This window comes from Ochlerotatus camptorhynchus, unplaced genomic scaffold (genome assembly GCF_037179485.1).
Source record: "Ochlerotatus camptorhynchus isolate MF236.1 unplaced genomic scaffold, CSIRO-AGI_Acam_v1.1 ptg000330l, whole genome shotgun sequence".
In the NCBI taxonomy this organism is placed as follows: Eukaryota; Metazoa; Arthropoda; class Insecta; order Diptera; family Culicidae; genus Ochlerotatus; species Ochlerotatus camptorhynchus.
Genome location: NW_027040818.1, coordinates 3,723,895 through 3,742,789, shown reverse-complemented (window position 1 = coordinate 3,742,789; position 18,895 = coordinate 3,723,895). Strand labels below are relative to the sequence as shown.

At 38.1% G+C, this 18,895-nt stretch overlaps 1 protein-coding gene across 2 annotated transcripts in view; it reads right to left on the bottom strand.

The window, feature by feature from the left end:
• The window catches only part of LOC135708446 (myosin light chain kinase, smooth muscle-like), a 109,870-nt gene that overhangs the window by 14,606 nt on the left and 76,369 nt on the right, over positions 1 to 18,895 (bottom strand). For both annotated transcript variants that reach the window (XR_010518295.1, XM_065230563.1), the window contains exons 3-5: positions 16,914 to 17,055; positions 16,724 to 16,819; positions 16,537 to 16,640 (exon numbers count right to left, since the gene is read on the bottom strand). Coding sequence is in view for 1 of the 2 variants with exons in the window: in XM_065230563.1 (XP_065086635.1) it covers positions 16,537 to 16,640; positions 16,724 to 16,819; positions 16,914 to 17,055 (342 nt within the window). In the remaining variant the exon portion in view is untranslated. The remainder of the gene's footprint in view (positions 1 to 16,536; positions 16,641 to 16,723; positions 16,820 to 16,913; positions 17,056 to 18,895) is intronic.

Here is an 18,895-nt window from a genome sequence, read left to right as displayed (position 1 = left end):
AACTGGCGTGGCATTATGTTACTGTGTTGTGTTCTCAAAGTTCTATGCAAAGTTATCCTCAACCGGATACAGGAGAAGATCGACGCGACTCTCCGACGGCAGCAGGCGGGATTCCGTGCTGGAAGATCCTGTGTGGACCATATTGTTTCGCTCCGCATAATCTTGGAGCAGGTCAACGAATTCCAAGAGTCCCTTTACTTGGTTTTCATTGACTACGAAAAAGCTTTCGACCGACTCAACCACGAAAACCTGTGGGGCGCCCTAAGGCGCAAGGGAGTTCCGGATAAAATCGTCAACCTCATCGAAGCTCAGTATGAGGCTTTCACGTGCAGGGTGCTGCACAACGGAGCCCTATCTGACCCTATTCGGGTAGTCGCTGGAGTGAGGCAAGGATGTATTCTATCACCGCTACTGTTCCTCATCGTAATCGACGAGATAATGGTTGGTGCGATCGACCGTGTGCCGAACCGTGGGTTGCTCTGGCAGCCTATTACAATGGAGCATCTAAACGACCTAGATTTGGCGGATGACGTTGCTTTAGTATCACAACGGCGTTCTGACATGCAGAGTAAGCTCGACGATCTCGCCGAACGCTCCTCAGCGGCAGGTCTCAACATCAACGTCAGCAAGACTAAATCGTTGGATATCAACACGGGAAATCCATCCAATTTTACGGTAGCTGGTCAGGAAGTGGAGAAGGTTGAAAGTTTCCAATATCTTGGCAGCCAGATAGCGTCGGACGGCGGAACCAAGAGTGACATAGGTGCACGGATCAAGAAGGCAAGGGCTGCTTTTGCGAGTTTACGAAACATCTGGAAGTCAAATCAGATTAGTCTCCGCACGAAGATCCGAATTTTCAACTCTAACGTGAAATCTGTACTGCTGTACGCTAGCGAAACATGATGCGTATCAGCGGAGATCACACAGAAGCTGCAGGTGTTCATCAACCGATGCCTGCGGTATATAATTCGTGCTTGGTGGCCTCACAACTGGATTTCGAATGCCGAGCTCCATCGACGGTGTCACCAGAAGCCGATATCGACAGAAATTCGGGAACGTAAGTGGAGGTGGGTTGGCCACACTCTACGGAAGAGCGGAAATGAAATCTGCAAACAAGCGCTGGATTGGAATCCAGCCGGACATCGCAGCAGAGGCAGACCCAGGGGCTCATGGCGGCGAAGCCTAAACAAGGAGATTAAGCAAGTCGACCGGAATTTGACCTGGGCCCAGGTCAAGGCGAAAGCAAACAATCGCCCAGGATGGAGATCTTTCACGTTGGCCCTTTGCGCCAGGGATGGCGCTCAGGACACTTAAGTAAGTATATATATATATATATATATATATGAAAAACCCTAAAATAATAAGGTTATTTTACTCAAATATGGGAAGAGAGCGACGCACTAAACCTTCTTAACTTTATAGTACTTGAGCTAAGTTTTAAGAAAACAAGTTGGTTTTGTGCCCCAGCTTGCCCCATTCTCTCCTAAAAGTGCATGAAGTAAAGAAAAAATAAAGATAACATTTGCTATAACTTTACAGGGAATGATTATAACGATGCATGATTTTCAACAAAAACGTGTGATCTTATTGTTTTCATAATTGTCTAGAATATTGTATACTTGAAAAATGAAATACAAAGAAGTTAAGTATAAAAAACTTATTTTAAGGGAACTTCCATAGAAAAAGCTCCACAGCTCTGAAAATACAGGATTTAGAATTTTGACGTCTACAACATAGTTGTTTGTTTTCACATTATCTAATACCCCGGACAGACTATGGCTTATATCATGTAATATAGGTTGTCTTGCAATGTGCACTCATACATAGCATTTCCAGTGAAAACTAGATGTATGAGTGTTCATTGCAAGACAGCCTATGTTACATGATATAAGCCATAGTCTGCACGGGGTATAAAACTTTACTGAAGACATGATTCCCCTATATCGTCAAAGAAAAAAGTTAGTTTTTTTTTTTTCATTTTTTGCATAGTAAGACGTGACTAATTTTTTGACATTCCCACAAACAATTCTTCCGAAGACACTATACGGCTAAAATGTAAAGGCTAGGCTCTATGAAAAAGCTCCACTTTATGCCCTTTCTGACCACAGTGCACTGGTGCAACCTCTAAACTGTCATCAACCATTTTTTGCATTGTCTTATATTTTGGGATATTGAATCGAACTAGACGATGGCCTAGTGTATTTTGTGAGCTTGTTTGTTTTTTTTTTGTATATTTGTTTCTGTAATAATTTTATAACTACAGAGTTGATATAACGTTGATAGGATTAAGTACATGTTTTAGAAATAGTTAAATTTTTGAATCATAAATCATATCTAAAATCTCCTTCTCCCTCTCCCGATCCATACAATTATCATCCACTAACCTCGAGAAGACCGCGAGTAATCGGTCAAATCCTTTAATTTTAGATTTAAGACATTTTTAATGTATAATTAAAATAATAACTTGGCTCTGTAAAGTTTATTCGATTAAGCCTGTACAAATAAAGTAATTAAAAAAAAAAAAAAAAAAAAATGGACGATGGCCTATAAGAAATTTATCCCTTTTTTCAAAATGAAGCAATGATAATCATTGGTTAGTTTACACTAGAAACTGGCCAAACACTTTACAAAGCGAATGTGATGTGCGCGTGTATGAATCAAATACAAACATCATGTGTTCATGTAGCTCACGCTGTACGACTTCGAATCCCATTTCGAATAACAATCCACGAATGACGCAAATGCTACATGGTGCTGAAGTGATTAGACTCACTATATTTGTATTAGTACTTCATTCTGTACACATCTATTGACATAGGGGAAAGTGGGGCAATTTCGCTAATGGTGCAATGTGGCCACCCGCTTAAATATATTTTACAAAAAATCTGTTGCAGGTTTAATGCTTGAAGCCTACTTGAACTATCCGTTTTATTTTAGTCTAAATAATTTTTTTTCTCTTGTGCGAATATTCGAAAAATGTAAGATTAACTCAAAATGTTAAAAATGTTATAGGATTTCTTAATCAGAAATAAGGTCTATACAGGGAAAATGGCTCTAAGATTGGACCCATGGCTAAAAATCTGCTATTTATCAATTTTATCTAGATGAACGCGTCATTGGGGCGGTACTAATGGATATTTTTGGTCACTATTTAAAATTTAGTCGGTTGCTGAATTTATGAATGGGCCCAAATTAGGGGCATTTAGGCCGACATTACATCCATTTCCCCTATGTATAGTTTCTTATAATGTATCGTTAATATTCCTTCAGTAGCTAAATATAAATGGTCGTTGGTTCCTTATATGACACGATGTTGTTCTAGTTTTCAATAAACATTACATTACTGCCTCCCTGGCGTCGGTAGCATTGGTGCTCAGCACGGAAAACAAGATCGATGAAAACAAATCAAGGAAAGACTGAACAAATTTTAGCATAAAATAGGCAGTACTTCTAAAATTTAATTTATTCTACAGAAAGTAAATGTGTCTTTTAAATCTTGTTATGCTATTCAAAACTCTCCATAAAGCCTCAAGAGAACAGAATATTCTTATTGTACCCCAACGGTTTTATTTCGCTTACAAAACTTACTTTTTAAATCTTCTATTATAAGATTCAAAAGTTTATTCAATTTGTATTCAAATGGGGCTTTTTTTCCCTTGATTTGTTTTCCGTAGATCTCGTTTTCCGGTGCTGAGCACCAATGCTACCGACACCAGGGAGGCAGCTCCTACACCTGGACCCTATGTATAGACCCATCAAACTCATAGACCGAGGACCAATGGCTTTACTTCCCTTCCGAAGGTAGGCGTGATCAGAGATGTTATGCCTTAGAACATCCCGGCGGCGCCGACTGTGTTTGAACCCAGGCCTGCTGCTGTTAGAAGTAATTACGCTCACCACTTCACCACCGACGCCGCTCATTCAAATAGAGTTTAAAACTATTCATTTGATAAAAGTAATTCTATTTTTCAACTGAATTTAGTATCATTAGCGATGATTTTCTTAAGGTGGCCAAACTGCCCCGCATTCCCCTATATACAGTTCCAGGAAAGTTTATGATTTTGTTTATGCATTATTTTGGAAAAGTAAATTCCCCCATTCTTCAATCGCATCATTACATTTTTGTACGTAGCTCGTCATCAATCCATGCGTTAAGATGTGCGGAATGTACTTGATAATTGATGGACCAAGCTCACCGACCGGCAGCCTCTGAATTCTGCTTCGAACCGGTTCGTTGATGGGTGGATGTTTGATTTTTCTCAGCCGATCAACAATGTGGGTGGAAACCTCGAGATATAAATCTCCGTTGGGTGTACGGGTGGTTTCGCGAAAAATGATGCAGGGGAAGTTTGTATCGGAAGCGATACTATATATTGTAAAATATTGATTTTACTTTTAGAGAACTCTCTCATCCGAAGAGAACTTCCCCGTACAGAGACGTGCACATTTTAGTATACAAGTCCGAGATAAGCACGTGCGCTGTATTTATTCGTAAGTCACATTCCAAGTGAGACTAACTATTTTCGCATGGCTAGGAAGTGGCAATAGTTGTGCAATATCGAGAAGCTAGGGTGAATGCAAAATGCATTCAATATATCTAGATAGAGCTGGAAATAAGGCGTAACAGCTTTTGTAAACAATGACTTCTCTCGATGATTTCTAGAAAGCCAAGGCTCGCTCACTCAAATCAACGTCACCATCGTGTAGGAGAAGACTTCCCCTTCGCGTTGGTTATGTTGGTTTGTGTGGGCGTGCTTTGAGTTTCGAGAAATCATCGAGAGAAGTCATTGTTTACAAAAGCTGTTACGCCCTAATTCCAGCTCTATCAAGATATGTGCAGAATCGGCATAAGATATATGATTACACGATTACTCAACCAGGATTTCCCGGATAGTACTGGTTTGTTAATTAATCGTAGCATCTTTGTTGGTCAAGCTTATGATTACTTCTGAGGTAGGGAGTTGAAATTAATTGGAATTGATACACTCAGAGAAAAAAATACATTTAGTTTCTTTGAAACTTTGTTCTGTTAATGAAATTGAAACGAAATTGTGTATTCCCAACTAAACATTGGTTTGAAGGAGTGTTCGTAGCAAGAATTACTTATGATGATTACTTTTCGTTCATAAACCTCAAAATGCGCAACTTCATTAAAATCAATTTTCTTACTGATTTTGATGAAACAGGTTCCAATCGATAAAAATTGCTTAAAAGTTGAGCATAATTTTTGACATCACTTATATCAAATTAAAGAAAAAAGTAGAAGGGTCTGTGCCTAGGGGCACGAACGGAAGTTTAACGTAGGACCGCTAGTGGACGGAACAAATATGTTGATCATTTAGTTCTGAACTCTTTCCGTTTTTGAATTGGTGGCCCTGAAAAGGGCCGGTTGTTTTTCAAATGGTGCAAGTCGATGCCGACCGGATGACGGCGGCCTAGTCATGCTGCATATTAAGGGAAGCCTTTCCTCCGGTCGATCTAGGTGCAACATTTTGATACAGATATCTGAATATACAGATCAAAGCTTTTTTTTTAAATATACAGATTTTTCAGATTTTCCAAATAAGTGGAATATATGATTAACGCTGGATTATATTTATGAATATCCATAAATAATCCTTTCTTCCTTTTGAGAAGGTACGAGCACCTAACTAAATCCCAATTTTTCACTTTTTATTTTATTATCTTCGTTAATTTTGAACGGACTTAACCATATCACATGGTGACAGGTATTATGATTATTATTTTTTAATTTGTCGAATATATAAACAAATCCTTTTAATAACCCACAAGCTTATTGATTACAGTTTGTGAGTAGAACAGTCAACTGGATATTTTGACATTTGACTAGCGTGGACGATTGAAAATAGAGAAATACAGATGAAGCCATCCCAAAGTTTTTCACAAAAAAATACTGAGTACACTCAGGTATATATGTTCGAGCAACAGCTAGCGAATTCAATATCTTTTTTAATCTGCCAAACGATTAGATAAAGTTGAAATTTGGTTTGATTAGAAGAATTTGAGAAATTGAAACATCGAGCATAACATTTTACAACTAATAGGGGAAATGTTGGCCAATGGATCTAAGATTGGGCCCATGGCTAAGAATCTGCTATTCATCATTTTTATCTAGATGTATGCTTCATTGGGACGGTACTACAGGTATACCTCGATATAACGTAACTGTCACTTTTGACTTCCATCGACAATATCTCGCTAATAACAATTGAATCATAAACATTAATATTACCAATAGATGGGAAATTATCACATTTGTCCGATAGTGTTATTACGTTGCTTCTTTGAATGATCGTCAAAAGTGACATTTATGTTATATCGAGGTATACCTGTAATGGATATTTATGGTCGCTATTGAAAATTTAGTCGGTTGCTGAATTTATATATGGGCCCAAATTAGGGACATTTAGGCCGACATTACATCCATTTCCTCTACAATTTCACTGCTTATTTTTCATTTTCTACAATTGTTGATTAAAAAAAAACAAATTACCTGACAAAGATTTTCGTAATCTCGGAATAAAAAATTCAAATTTTATGAAAATGTTATTCATTAAATTTAATTCAGGTTTGTCTCTCATTCCTGGAACTTGATGTTTTTTGTATATTTAGAGTTTGCAAATCACTCAAAAAAAAATCAAGATTCAGGATTTCAAGGCCTTCTAAATAGAATAATTCTTTAGAAAGCAAACTTAAATCATTATCCAAGATTCTTAATTATGAACAAACTATTTCTGAACTTCAAATGAACTCAAAGTTTATTTACGACGATCCGCAATAAGACCCTACTATAGAATTTATTCAGATTATTTTACAGATTTTTGTCAGACAGAAACCGATAAAAAATATTTTTACGGTGAAAATACAGATTGAAAATGGAAATAATGTGTTAACACTGCATCGTCTTCGTATTGGTGCGATGCGTGCTGTTCCACTCATATATCGTGTCCGACGATTACCCGTCCTTTGCTCGAAGTAATTACCAAAAAAAAGATTTGCAAGCGTTTTTATTATCGCTGCTTTTCTCCTCCCTTCCTATCATTGGTGAAATGGTGAGCGATCAACCGAGCATTGAGCTCGCTCATGTGAGCATACGCCATGTGTCGTTTGTTCGATTTGCGCTCTATCGTTGCGTCCGTGTTTGGGATTTTTCGTTACATGTCTATATTTTTATTTTTCAATGTGACCCCCAGTATATAAATTAAAGACGTAGTCCTACGTCAAAAATCCGTGGGGTCAAAATCAAAGACCGAAGTTTACACAACCATTATAAAAGCGACATCGGGAATACCTCAGGGTAGCTACCTTGGTCCGATGATCTTCTTGCTCTACTTCAACGATGTAACAGTAATCCCCTTTTTTCGGAAGAAGAAACCGATCTTCTTCAACTATTACCTGTTAAGCACAGCAATTGAACGCGTGAACCACTCGAAGAACTTGTCAGTCCGCATCAGGGTGGCCATAACTACCGATTTATCGGTAGTCACAGAGAATCACAGATTTTAAGTAATATTGAAAAATGTTCAATACCTATGTTTTGTTTTTCGTGTAGTCAGTCAATTTGATCGAACGCGGTGCGTTTTGCAACTTCAATCCAAACGGATGTATTTTTTACACATTTAATCGACTTTCTCTGTCTGTATCCTAGCGGAGATTCCATTTTCTGTTTCTCTCTTTTTTGGTTCTGTATTCCGTTCGTCCTACTCACACCTACAAGGGATACTTAAAATAACTGGGATACGCACATTTTTGGTCAACTTTGGAGTGTTGATACTTCGTCAAAAAAGGTCCGATTTTTATTCTTCCAAAAGCATTCGACTCCAGTCGGATACTGGAGATGTTCCGGGTTTCAGGAGGGCGGTCTAAATTGCAAAATTTGTGATGAGTTTTTCTCAGGGTGTCCGTTACTAATCTGTGTGTTTTGTTCATACGCCAAAAATAGAACCATTTCCAAAGCGAATGACGCATCAAGAGCCAAAATTGGCCCAGAATAAAACGAGATATGGCCATTTTCCTAGAATCGGTCCTGACGGAGAGCACATAACATATGTGAAACTCGATCTTCAAAAATCGACCCCATTTCAGTGATTTCAAGTGGTATAGAAGGACATCGATCTGTCAAATTGAATATACCTACCAGCTGTAAAATGAGAAGGGCGATCAAGGGGGCAGTCAATTCTTTTAAAATAATTTTAACGTGGTTTATAATTCTATGTGTTCTTAGCACTCTTGAATTCATGTTTTACTATTGCTTCAACCATTTGTGTCCTTTATTTATAATTATATAGCAAAGCTTTAACAAATTAATCACCTTGCTCACACAGCAAAACTGTGGTAAACTTAGAAAAAAAATGCATGTAACATTTTCTTCTTTGGACATTTTCTATTTTCTATAATCCAATTGCATCAAAGTTTGATTTCATTAGGTTTCGTAGGACGAAAAATACGACTGCGTAAATTTGAAATTAAGTGCTTACATTTTGAAGTCCAGAGAGAAAGCAACAACATTTTGCAACAATTTGTCAAGATTTATACAGAAGTGCCATTTGAAAAATATGCAGTGTTTTGAGCTAACCTTGCATCGTTCCATTCGCAAGAATTTTGCAAGCAGGGCGATCCTTCTAGTATATTCAATGAAAGTATGTTTCAGAAATACACAGTCAAACAGCACGTAATGTTGTGAACAACTTCAATGACAGCTGTCCAGAAGTGCTCCCATTTTATTCAATTACCAATCCAATGCCTACGAGATTTTGCCGATTGGGGTCGATGCATTTGCTCGGTCACTTGAGATGGAATGACCCATATAGATTTATTAATTGATCATAGAATATCAAACTTATATCATAGAAAAATTCAGCATTCATTGGGAGCCTTTAACCATTAACGCTTCGCTCTAAGATATCAGCTATTGCAGCTTTTCTCAATCTATGGGTCGCAACACATCTGGTGGGTCACGACCTACCGTGAGAATTTTATCTTTTTCAAGCCGAATCACTGTCAATGTTCTAATAAACGACATTATATTATATACATGTACAACATCTGTACTCAATATTAATGTGTTGAAAGCTTACTAAATTTCAAAATAAGAAAAGAAGAAAATGAAGACTGAGAAACGCTGAGCTATGGTGTTGTTGGTATCGTACCTGTAATACCCAAGATTTCAACACTCCATATGTTTCTCAATTACCTCTCGATAAAGTGCTCATCTTAGCAGATTTGTAGATGACATTCCAATCGTTTGGCTGGTTTAGAATTAATGTCCATTTGCTATTGACAGAGTTATAGGTGGTCAAAACTTGACCACTTTTCGTAACGCGGTCGATTTTGGTTTTTGGAAATTGCACCCCCAATATGTTGCCGTCAAAAATAGTGGCTGTAGTAAATAATTATATCAGTGATTTTGTCAAATTATCGTAACAAAAAATAGTAGAATTTTTTATTACTGATCATTACCAAACGTATCCCATGACAATTTAATGCTAACTGCGTGTTTATGATCATTTCTTTGATTATATTTTATATTTTATTGCAATACCTTTCGTGGACCTTTCATAGCATCGCAATGTTTGTTTACTTTGCACTATTGGTAGTCGGTTTGACAGTTCAAGGTAGACTTGGCTTCCCTCTTGGCGTGACTCATTATACACCGACTCAGGATTAGACTATCCAATGTGTGAGGTTGAAGGACTGATGGCTCGGTTCGAAAGTCCAAAATTGCGCGTGATTTGTTTTCTTCCTTCCCCCACTCACAAAGGTTATAAGTTTCGGGAAGCCTTTTTAAGACGGCCTACCGATAACTACCGATAAAAGTTTTGAGAAGCTACCGATAAAAAAAAAAAATCTGACCACCCCCGCATCGTGCTCTCTTGCCGTGCGGATCTATTTGCTTTTTGCTGAAGGAAGTGTTACTACTACCTAAAGCTACAACAAATTAAAACAACACTTTCAGTGCTCAATATACCTGTAAATTTTCTACATTGTTTGACTCTTATCCTTCTTCGATCCTTGTTTGGACCCTACCCGAGGTATCCTTCTTGGATATCGATTTGAAAAATTCCTCTTCGATCCTTCAGATTCTTATAGTAATCTGCTTCGAAGTAAATTTGGATAAAATTTTTACTAAGCGCAAAAGAAAAGGGCAATCTGTTGATTCCCCTTCTGATGAAATAAATTTGAGCAATCCATTTGATTTGCTCACGGATGATGAGAATGATCCATCATCCAGGAAACATCTAGTAAATTTTCCCGACTTAATGCCAAGAAGGAAAAGATTCCCCCTATTGTGATAACTACTTCCGATTTCCATGCTCTTCGCACGGAACTTTTGAACTTCGTGAAATTTAAGTTTTTACTGCAAATTGGCCACCAAGGTAAATGCCGTGTATTGGCTGAAACCTTGGACGGATTAGAATGTCTTCGCAAGTATCTTACTGAGGAGCAGCATAAATTTTTTACTTACGGCACCAAAACTGAATGTGTGTTAAAGGTTGTCATGAAAGTACTGCCCAGTGATGAATCATTGGATCAGATCAAAGAGTAACTGGCAACATTACTTGGAGTTGTGCCACTCCAAGTAATCAAAATGAAAATGAAATCCCGTCCTGGCGATTCGCGCTACGGGATATCTAATGATTTTTATTTAGTTCACTTCAAGTCTAGTGAAGCAAACAACCTTAAGGCCTTAGAAAAAGCTAGCCTTATGCTCCATGTCCGAGTGCAGTGGGAACACTTCAGGAAGACTGGAGGAAATTTCCAAAACCTCATCCAGTGCCGTAATGGGGTCACGGAACAAAAAATTGCTACATGCCAGCTAAATGCATGAATTGTGGTGATTTCTCTCACGCAAAGGACGACGGTCCTGTGAAGGAAGATCCTAAAAAATTTAAATGTTAAAATTTTGGTGAAAACCACAAATCCAATATCTGGGAATGGAAGACTCGCAAAGCGATTCAATAATCTCGTTCTAAGCTACAGGTAGGAAACGCTCCACGTTTCCGAACAGGTACAAATTACTCTGCTGTTAACAACGGCCAGCGAAGAACAAATTCTAAATTCGTACCCGTAGGTACACATATCACCCCTGCTTCAAATTCTACATGTATACATACTCTCCTCGCTGCTAACAATGTTCAGCGAGTAAATGGAGCTACCTATGCTAATATTGCAGCGAGTAGAAATCAAAATACTAACCAACGTAATTTTAACGGAAATTTTGAAAACTTGACTTTTGGAAGACCGACAAACCGACATGACGCTTACTTAATTCTGACTTATGCCCAAAAATCGTAAACGGCCGATTTAAATGTGCAGTGATCCGAACTGTCAAAACCATAGGATTTTTTATCTAGATCAAAATAATTTGTCCAGAATAGATCAGACACGAACCAATTAATAACTTTTGCATGCGGGTTCATGGTTTAGCTTAATATTTACAGAGAACACGGAGCCAGATGTCAGTAGCGTGTAATTGTTTTTGCTATGGTCATTCATGTCGGTTTTTCCGTGGTATTACTACTCCTAAAATCGAATTTTTACAGAAATCATAAATTAGCATGATTATTGAGCTCCATGTTTGATGCTATTCAAACTGCAATAAAATTTGCGAACAATATCTTTTTTTTTCTTTGATTTGTTTTCCGTCGATCTTGTTTTCCGTGCTGAGCACCAATGCTACCGACGCCAAGGAGGCAGCTCATACATCTGGACCCTACCTATCGACCCATCAACTCATGAACCGGGGACCAACGCCTTTACTTCCCGAAGGAAGGCGTGATCAGAGATGTTATGCCTCAGAACATCCTGGCGGCCCCGACTGGGATTGAACCTAGGCCTGCTGGGGTGAGAGATAATCACGCTTACCACTACACCACCGAACAATATCGTCATGACTTTAAAATTCAGTAATGGATTTTAAATCATTAAATATTTTAAATTGGAATGCTCGATCTCTTAAAGATAATGAAGACGAGCTATTTAACTGTTTGATAGTTCATAACGTGCATATCGCCGTTATAACTGAAACTTTCCTTAAACCTGACCATAAGGTTTAAGAGGGACGCAAATTATTTCATTTATAGACATGATCGTCTTGATGGAGCCTGTAGTGGCGTTGCCATCATTGTTCATAGACAAATCAAACATAATTTTTTTTTCTTCATATGTAACCAAAGTTTTAGAAACCTTGGGAGTTTCTGTTGAAACAAAATTTGGACAACTTAACGTTTGTTGCTGCCTATTTGCCATTCCAATGCCAGCAAAAGAATTTTCTCAAGGGTGACCTTCAGAAACTTACCCGTCATAGGTCTAAATTCTTCATTATTGGTGATTTTAATGCAAAACACCGCTCATGGAATAATGCTCAAAGCAATTCCAATGGTAATATTTTGTTTGATGATTGTTCTGCAGGTTATTACACTATTCAATATCCAAACAGCCCAACATGCTTTTCTTCTGCAAGAAATCCCTCCACTATTGATTTGGTCTTAACTGATTCATGTCAACTTTGTAGCCAATTGGTTACCCATGCTGACTTCGGTTCTGATCACCTTCCAGTAACTTTTGAAATATCCCAAGAAATAATTTGTAATCCCAACAGCTCTACTTTCAATTACCATAGAGCTGATTGGGAGCAATATCGAACATTTGTGGAACATAACTTCAATCCAAACATTTCTTTGCAAACCAAAGATGAAATTAATTATGCTCTTGAATCTCTGACTACTTCTATAGTTGCAGCAAGAGCTGCCTCAATACCAAATGCGAGGTTAAATTCGATTCAATTATAATAGACGACGATCTTCAGCTCTTGATCCTTCTTAAAAATGTCCTTTGGAGTAAATATCAAAGAACACGCGATTCTGCCATGAAAGTTATCTGGCGGGATTTGCAAAAACAAATTAAAAAGCGATTCTCTACCCTGAGGAACAAAACTTTTGAAAATAATGTTTGTAAATTATACCCCAGTTCCAAACCCTTTTGAAAACTCACAAAGATTTTGAAAAAAATCTCCAAAGCCAATTCCAGCGCTTAAAGAAGGTGCTAAAATTTTGATCACAAATTCGGAAAAAAAGCTCAGAAACTTGCTAAGCGATTCGAGAGTTCCCATAATATAGTTTGGGTTTTACTAGTCCTACTGAGAATCAGGATTATCTGAATATTTTCTCGCGGGAAAATATGTTTGATGATTCTTGGGGGACTGGTTTGGACGAAGTAAGATATATAACTAAAAAGTTTTATAATATGAAAGCTCCAGGTGATGATGGAATTTTCTATATCCTCATCAAAAAACTCCCAGAGAGTACCTTGTCTTTCTTGGTAAAATTTTACATAGTTGAAGATGCTAATTTCAAATAACAGACTAAAATAGTAATTTTTATACGATAGATGAGGAGGAGATGAAACTATAGAATTGATAGTTCCGTTAAGAGTACGGTAGTGTGCCTATCACTGCCGTACTTTAAACGGAACTATTAAGTATATACTTTCATCTCCTCCTCATCTATCGTATAAAAATTACCACTTTAGTCTGTTATTTGAAATTAGCATCTTCAACTATGTAAATCGTTGACTATCGAAGAAGTCATACTAAACATATAGTCAAAGTAAAATTATTAAACAGATGTTTCCATTTGGCATACTTTCCTGATAAATGTAAAAAGGCAAAAGTTGTTCCAATTTTTACGCCGAATAAAAATCCAGCTGAAGCTTCTAGCTTCCGTCCAATAAGTTTGCTTTCATCAATAAGTAAACTTTCTGAAAAGATAATTTTGAATAGAATGATGCTTCACATCAATACGAACTCAATTTTTGCAGATGGGCAGTTTGAGTTTCGCCATGTGCATTAAACTACTCATCAACACTTAAGAGCTACCAATTTAATTCGTTCAAACAAATCTGAAGTCCACTCAACTGGAGTTGCTTTTCTAGACATAGAAAAAGCATTCGACAGTGTTTGGCATGAAGGATTGATTGCTAAATTGAAAAAGTTTAATTTTCCACTCTATATTGTGAAATTAGTTCAAAATTATTTAACTGACAGAACTCTGCAAGTAAATTATCAAAATTCCAAATCTGAACGACTACCTTTTAGAGCTGGAGTTCCTTGGGCCTATTGTATTCTTGGGCCTATAATTTATAACATCTTAACTTCGGACTTCTCTGCTTTGCCTCAGTGTTGCCACAAATCTTTGTTCACTGATGACACAGGCATTTCTGCTAAAGGAAGAAGTCTTCGTGTTGTTTGCCGCACACTGTAGAAAAGTTGAGATATTTTCTTTTTTTATTTAAAAAAATGGAAGATTTCTCCCAACGCCTCTAAAGCGCAACTTATAATATTTCCATAGGTATGAACAAAAAATGAGATAGGTATGCACAAATAAATTGGTTTTCCCATAGTAATTTCCTTATAAACTTCACATAAACACAAACCTACCAAGTCAGTTTATTAATAAATGAGTTCAAATTTTGACAGCCTAATCAGGACCCAACAGTGATGGCATGATCATTAGCAATTGATATTTTTCCACTCTCATACGCTCTCAATATCACGCGTGATATTGGAGCAAAATATAATGCTTGATGTTGATTTTACAAGCTCCTTTGATATTGCGACACAATTCAAAACGTGCAAAAATCAAGTTGAGAGCTGACTCGACACAAAAATGATTCCGTTTGACATCGTTTTTTAGAAAAAGGAAGTATAGTTTGCTATCTCTTTTTTTGAGTTTTGTTAGCTTGATATTCCAAGCTGTGATATCACAGCTTGCAAAATCAACCGCAGTTGTTTGCTTGTTGATTTTTGTCTACGAAAATCAAGCGTGATCTTGGGTATGGGTGATATTTGATTTTTTGATATTTTTTCAACACTGGGACCCAATATGGAACCGATTGAGCACCGTGGACCGAAAATTTCAAATTTTGCATCAGTCTAATGCTCATATGGACGAGACGTCACTTTTTAAAGTTGATTATCACTAGCTACTATCCTCAAAATAGCATGTAAATTGATCACGACCTTCTCATATCGTAGATAATCATCACACATATCCAGTTAGTATGTTGCAAAATAGACGTAATATTAAATAATATATGTCAACGGCGCCGGTGGTGTAGTGGTAAGCGTGATTACCCCAACAGGCCTGGGTTCAATCCCAGTCGGCGCCGCCGGGATGTTCTGAGGCATAACATCTCTGATCACGCCTTCCTTCGGATGGGAAGTAAGCCGTTGGTCCCCGGTTCATGAGTTGATGGGTCGATAGGTAGGGTCCAGGTGTGGGAGCTGCTTTCCTGGCACGTCGGTAGCATTGGTGCTCAGCACGGAAAACAAGATCGACGGAAAAAAACAAACCAAAGGAAAAAAAAATATATATGAAATGTCTGAGTTAACGAACAGTTTGACATTCGGTGCATTTCAATAGATATCCATTCGGCCAAATGAACCTTAAACTAAAGGTTAATTATTATTATAAAAATATCATAGGAGAAATAACTCTACCTATGGATCTAAAGATAGGGGCCCTCGATAAAAATTTCCTGTTCTTTAATATGCCGTAGAACAATGCGTCATTTGGTCAATACAAATGGATATTTTTGGTTGCTAGTGCCTTCGATACATATGTATGGGCTCAATATTCGGGACAACTAGGCCGACATTAGGGAAATCAACCCTATTTCACAAAACTTCTTGGAATAGACTCGCACAGAAAATCCATCGGAAAAGGTACCTTCTTCAGCAGCCATCGCTGCACATTTCTCCCGTGGGTTCACTAATTGTATTCCCCCGGTGTACAGTTTCCGCAAGGCTTTTCCTAGCTTGTCGATTCCGTACAGCAGAAAATGGATGCGGCCTCGTAACCGGCCCGATTATCAATAATAAAAACTAAAGTTAAAACGTTATGTTACCAAGAACACTATTCTTGATTGTGATCCCAATTCGCATTCCCAGTTTCTTTCTCTTTCACCCCGTCCCTCCCCTCTAAAGCTTCTGTGGAAGAAAGGCTCATGGATTATCATTAACAGCAGTACAGGGTGATAACAACAAACTAAGATTTGGTAAACTTGTATTAAGGTCTGGAACGATCAAATCTGTTAGTGTCTTGAACGGTTGAAAGAGAAACGAACATTCCTATCTATTTAACTGGTAAAAAACAGGCAAGGGGAAACAACACGCAACAACGCCCGGGGGTGTAGGTCCTGATTCTACCTTTGATTCCCCAGGTGCAGTGCGTTCAATTCGTCTGTGGAGTTAACAAGAAAGTAACAAAAAGTTCCACTTCGAGCACTACTGAGGACAACGAGATGAGACAGGAACTGAGAATGCGATGCCAAACAAGAACGGTGTTTTGGACCAAGGGTCAATCCGACAGCCGCCGATGAGTCACGCGAGGGTTAGAAGGCATGCAATAGCGAAGGTGCATAAACAAATGCCGGTTAATTGAGCCTTAGTATGTTTTACTGAAGCGATGAAATGAAAGCAATGTGTTGATTTTGCGTAACACGAAGCATACTTACAGAACGTAGCAGATGACTCCCAAACTCCACATGTCCGTGTAGAAGTAGATTTCATCATAGTTGAGGACTTCCGGGGCGGCGAACTCTGGCGTGCCGAACATGGCCTGTTGGTGGAAGATTGATAGGTTATTAGTAATTCAGTGAGGAGACGCCCGGCACTTTTGGTTAGAATTTCAGTAGTATTTACATGAAGCTTTTTGCTGGGATCAAATCGCCTGGCAAATCCGAAATCGATAATCTTTATCCTGTTACCAGTCTTTGTGAGGCAGAGAATGTTTTCGGGCTACAAATGAAAAAAAAAAAGTAAAGATTTAATTACACGACCTCCGAAAGATAGGGGTCACTGTAGGGCGATGGAGGATGTCCTCCATGTTCACCTTCATGTCCAGATGAATTATGCTCCTGCTGTGGATGTATTCCATTCCCTCGCAGATTTGTCGCATGAAGACGGCGCACGCTTTCTCAGTCAGCACAAAGTCATCGTCTATTACGCGCTCGAACAGCTCTCCACCTTGGACTCTAGAAGTATGCACACAAAGGGAAATGAACCACGAATGAAACATTCCATAGTGTCTTGTTATTAGAAGTTCTTCGAGTGAGTGCATGGAAGCTCGTTCAGAATAGACGGGTTTCGAGATCTTTTAGATATGGGCATGGATATGTCCAGTCCTAAATTTGACAGTAAGCATGCATAAGGGCATAAATGCGATGATCGATTCTCTTCATCAATTTTCTCTTTATTTAACGTTATTAATGCTAGATTTAACGTTTCTCGGTGCGTTTCTGTTGCTTTTTAAACCAATACAACCTGTTACAACTCTGCATTGAACAAATTCTAGACAATTATTTCGCTTAGCTGCAGCAATGCAAAGAGAAAATCGATGAAAAGAATCAATCATCGCGTATACGCCCTTATGCATGCTCACTGTCGAATTGTTCACTGCCTATAATCGCATTTCAATACCATACGGACTTTCGTCAATTTTGAGATAACAACACTATACAGCAAAAAAATAAAATTTAATATTACATCCAATAGGATGCACTTCAATCATGTCGAAAATCTCATTTAATTATTATGACCACAAAAATAAACAAATGCAGTAAAAGCAGCGTAATTTCAGTTCACGCATTGTATTAATGATAATTTTGTCCTTTTTGGCAAGTAATATTACACCATATTTTCGACACGATTGAATTGCAACCACTTTGATGTGATCTTAAAATCATTGTGACATTTATTGATCGGAAATATATGGTTCTAATCTTTCGCGACCCTCTTTGATAAATTTCATGAACTCACGGAACCCATCATGAGTACAACTTTTAATGCTACTTTAAAATAAATCCAATGCTTTAAGGATCCCATAAATTTTGCCTCGAAAAATCAGTATTACAGTAATCGTTCCATTTTGAGGGGTATCCAGTATATAACCAGTGGTGGCGGGGGAGGGGGGATACCCTTCTCCATCCCTCCCCAACGGGGGAGTTTGATAAAGGAGATGATCAACCCGATTCGTACCTTCTTCAAAATATAACTTTTATCACTTTCTACTCTCTATATACAATTTTCATATTTGCCGTATTCTGAAGGAACTACCAACTCTATAATTTCATCCCTTCGTCTATCGTATACAATGACCACTTTAAGTCTGAAATTTGACGTTAAGCATATCTAACTATTTAAATTATATTTGGATGGAACTTTATTTCATATTCCGGGATAAATAGGAAAAAGTCATCGGGGTTGATCGGTCTAAAAAAAAAACTTTTTAAGAAAGACAAAAGGTAATGCTAGCAGAAAGCAAATGTTCATTTGGAGGAAGTCGGAAGAATATTTTGGGGAGCTTCGGGAAACAGTCGGTATAAACTTCCACAAGAAGCCAGAAAGAGTTTTTGGATGATTTGGAGGACTGTCCCTGAAGAAGTTGTAGGCATCTTCCGAGGGAAGTGGACAAAGACTTACGAGAAAAGACGGCTGCAACTTCTCGGGAAGTTGAAGGAAAATGAGAGGGGATGCTCGAAGAGCCTCGGACGAATCTTCCAGCATAAGCTGGGATAAATCTACGGACAAGTCTGGAGATGCTTTCAGAGGATGTTGAAAACTACTTCTGGGAGAGCTCAAAAGAAAATTCCAGTGGATGTTAAAAATGCTTCCTGGAGAAAATGGGAGCTAGTAGAAACTTCCTTTGAAGGATACTTCAGTAGAAATTCGGAAGAATCTTCCAAGAGTCAGAAAGGTTTAAGGGCAGCCAGAATAAAGTTCTAGGAGGAGCCAGAATAATCTTCTGGAAGGATTTCAGAAGACAGACACTGGCTGGCGACACCTAAAAGAGTTCTGGAAATTGCTTGACGAAGC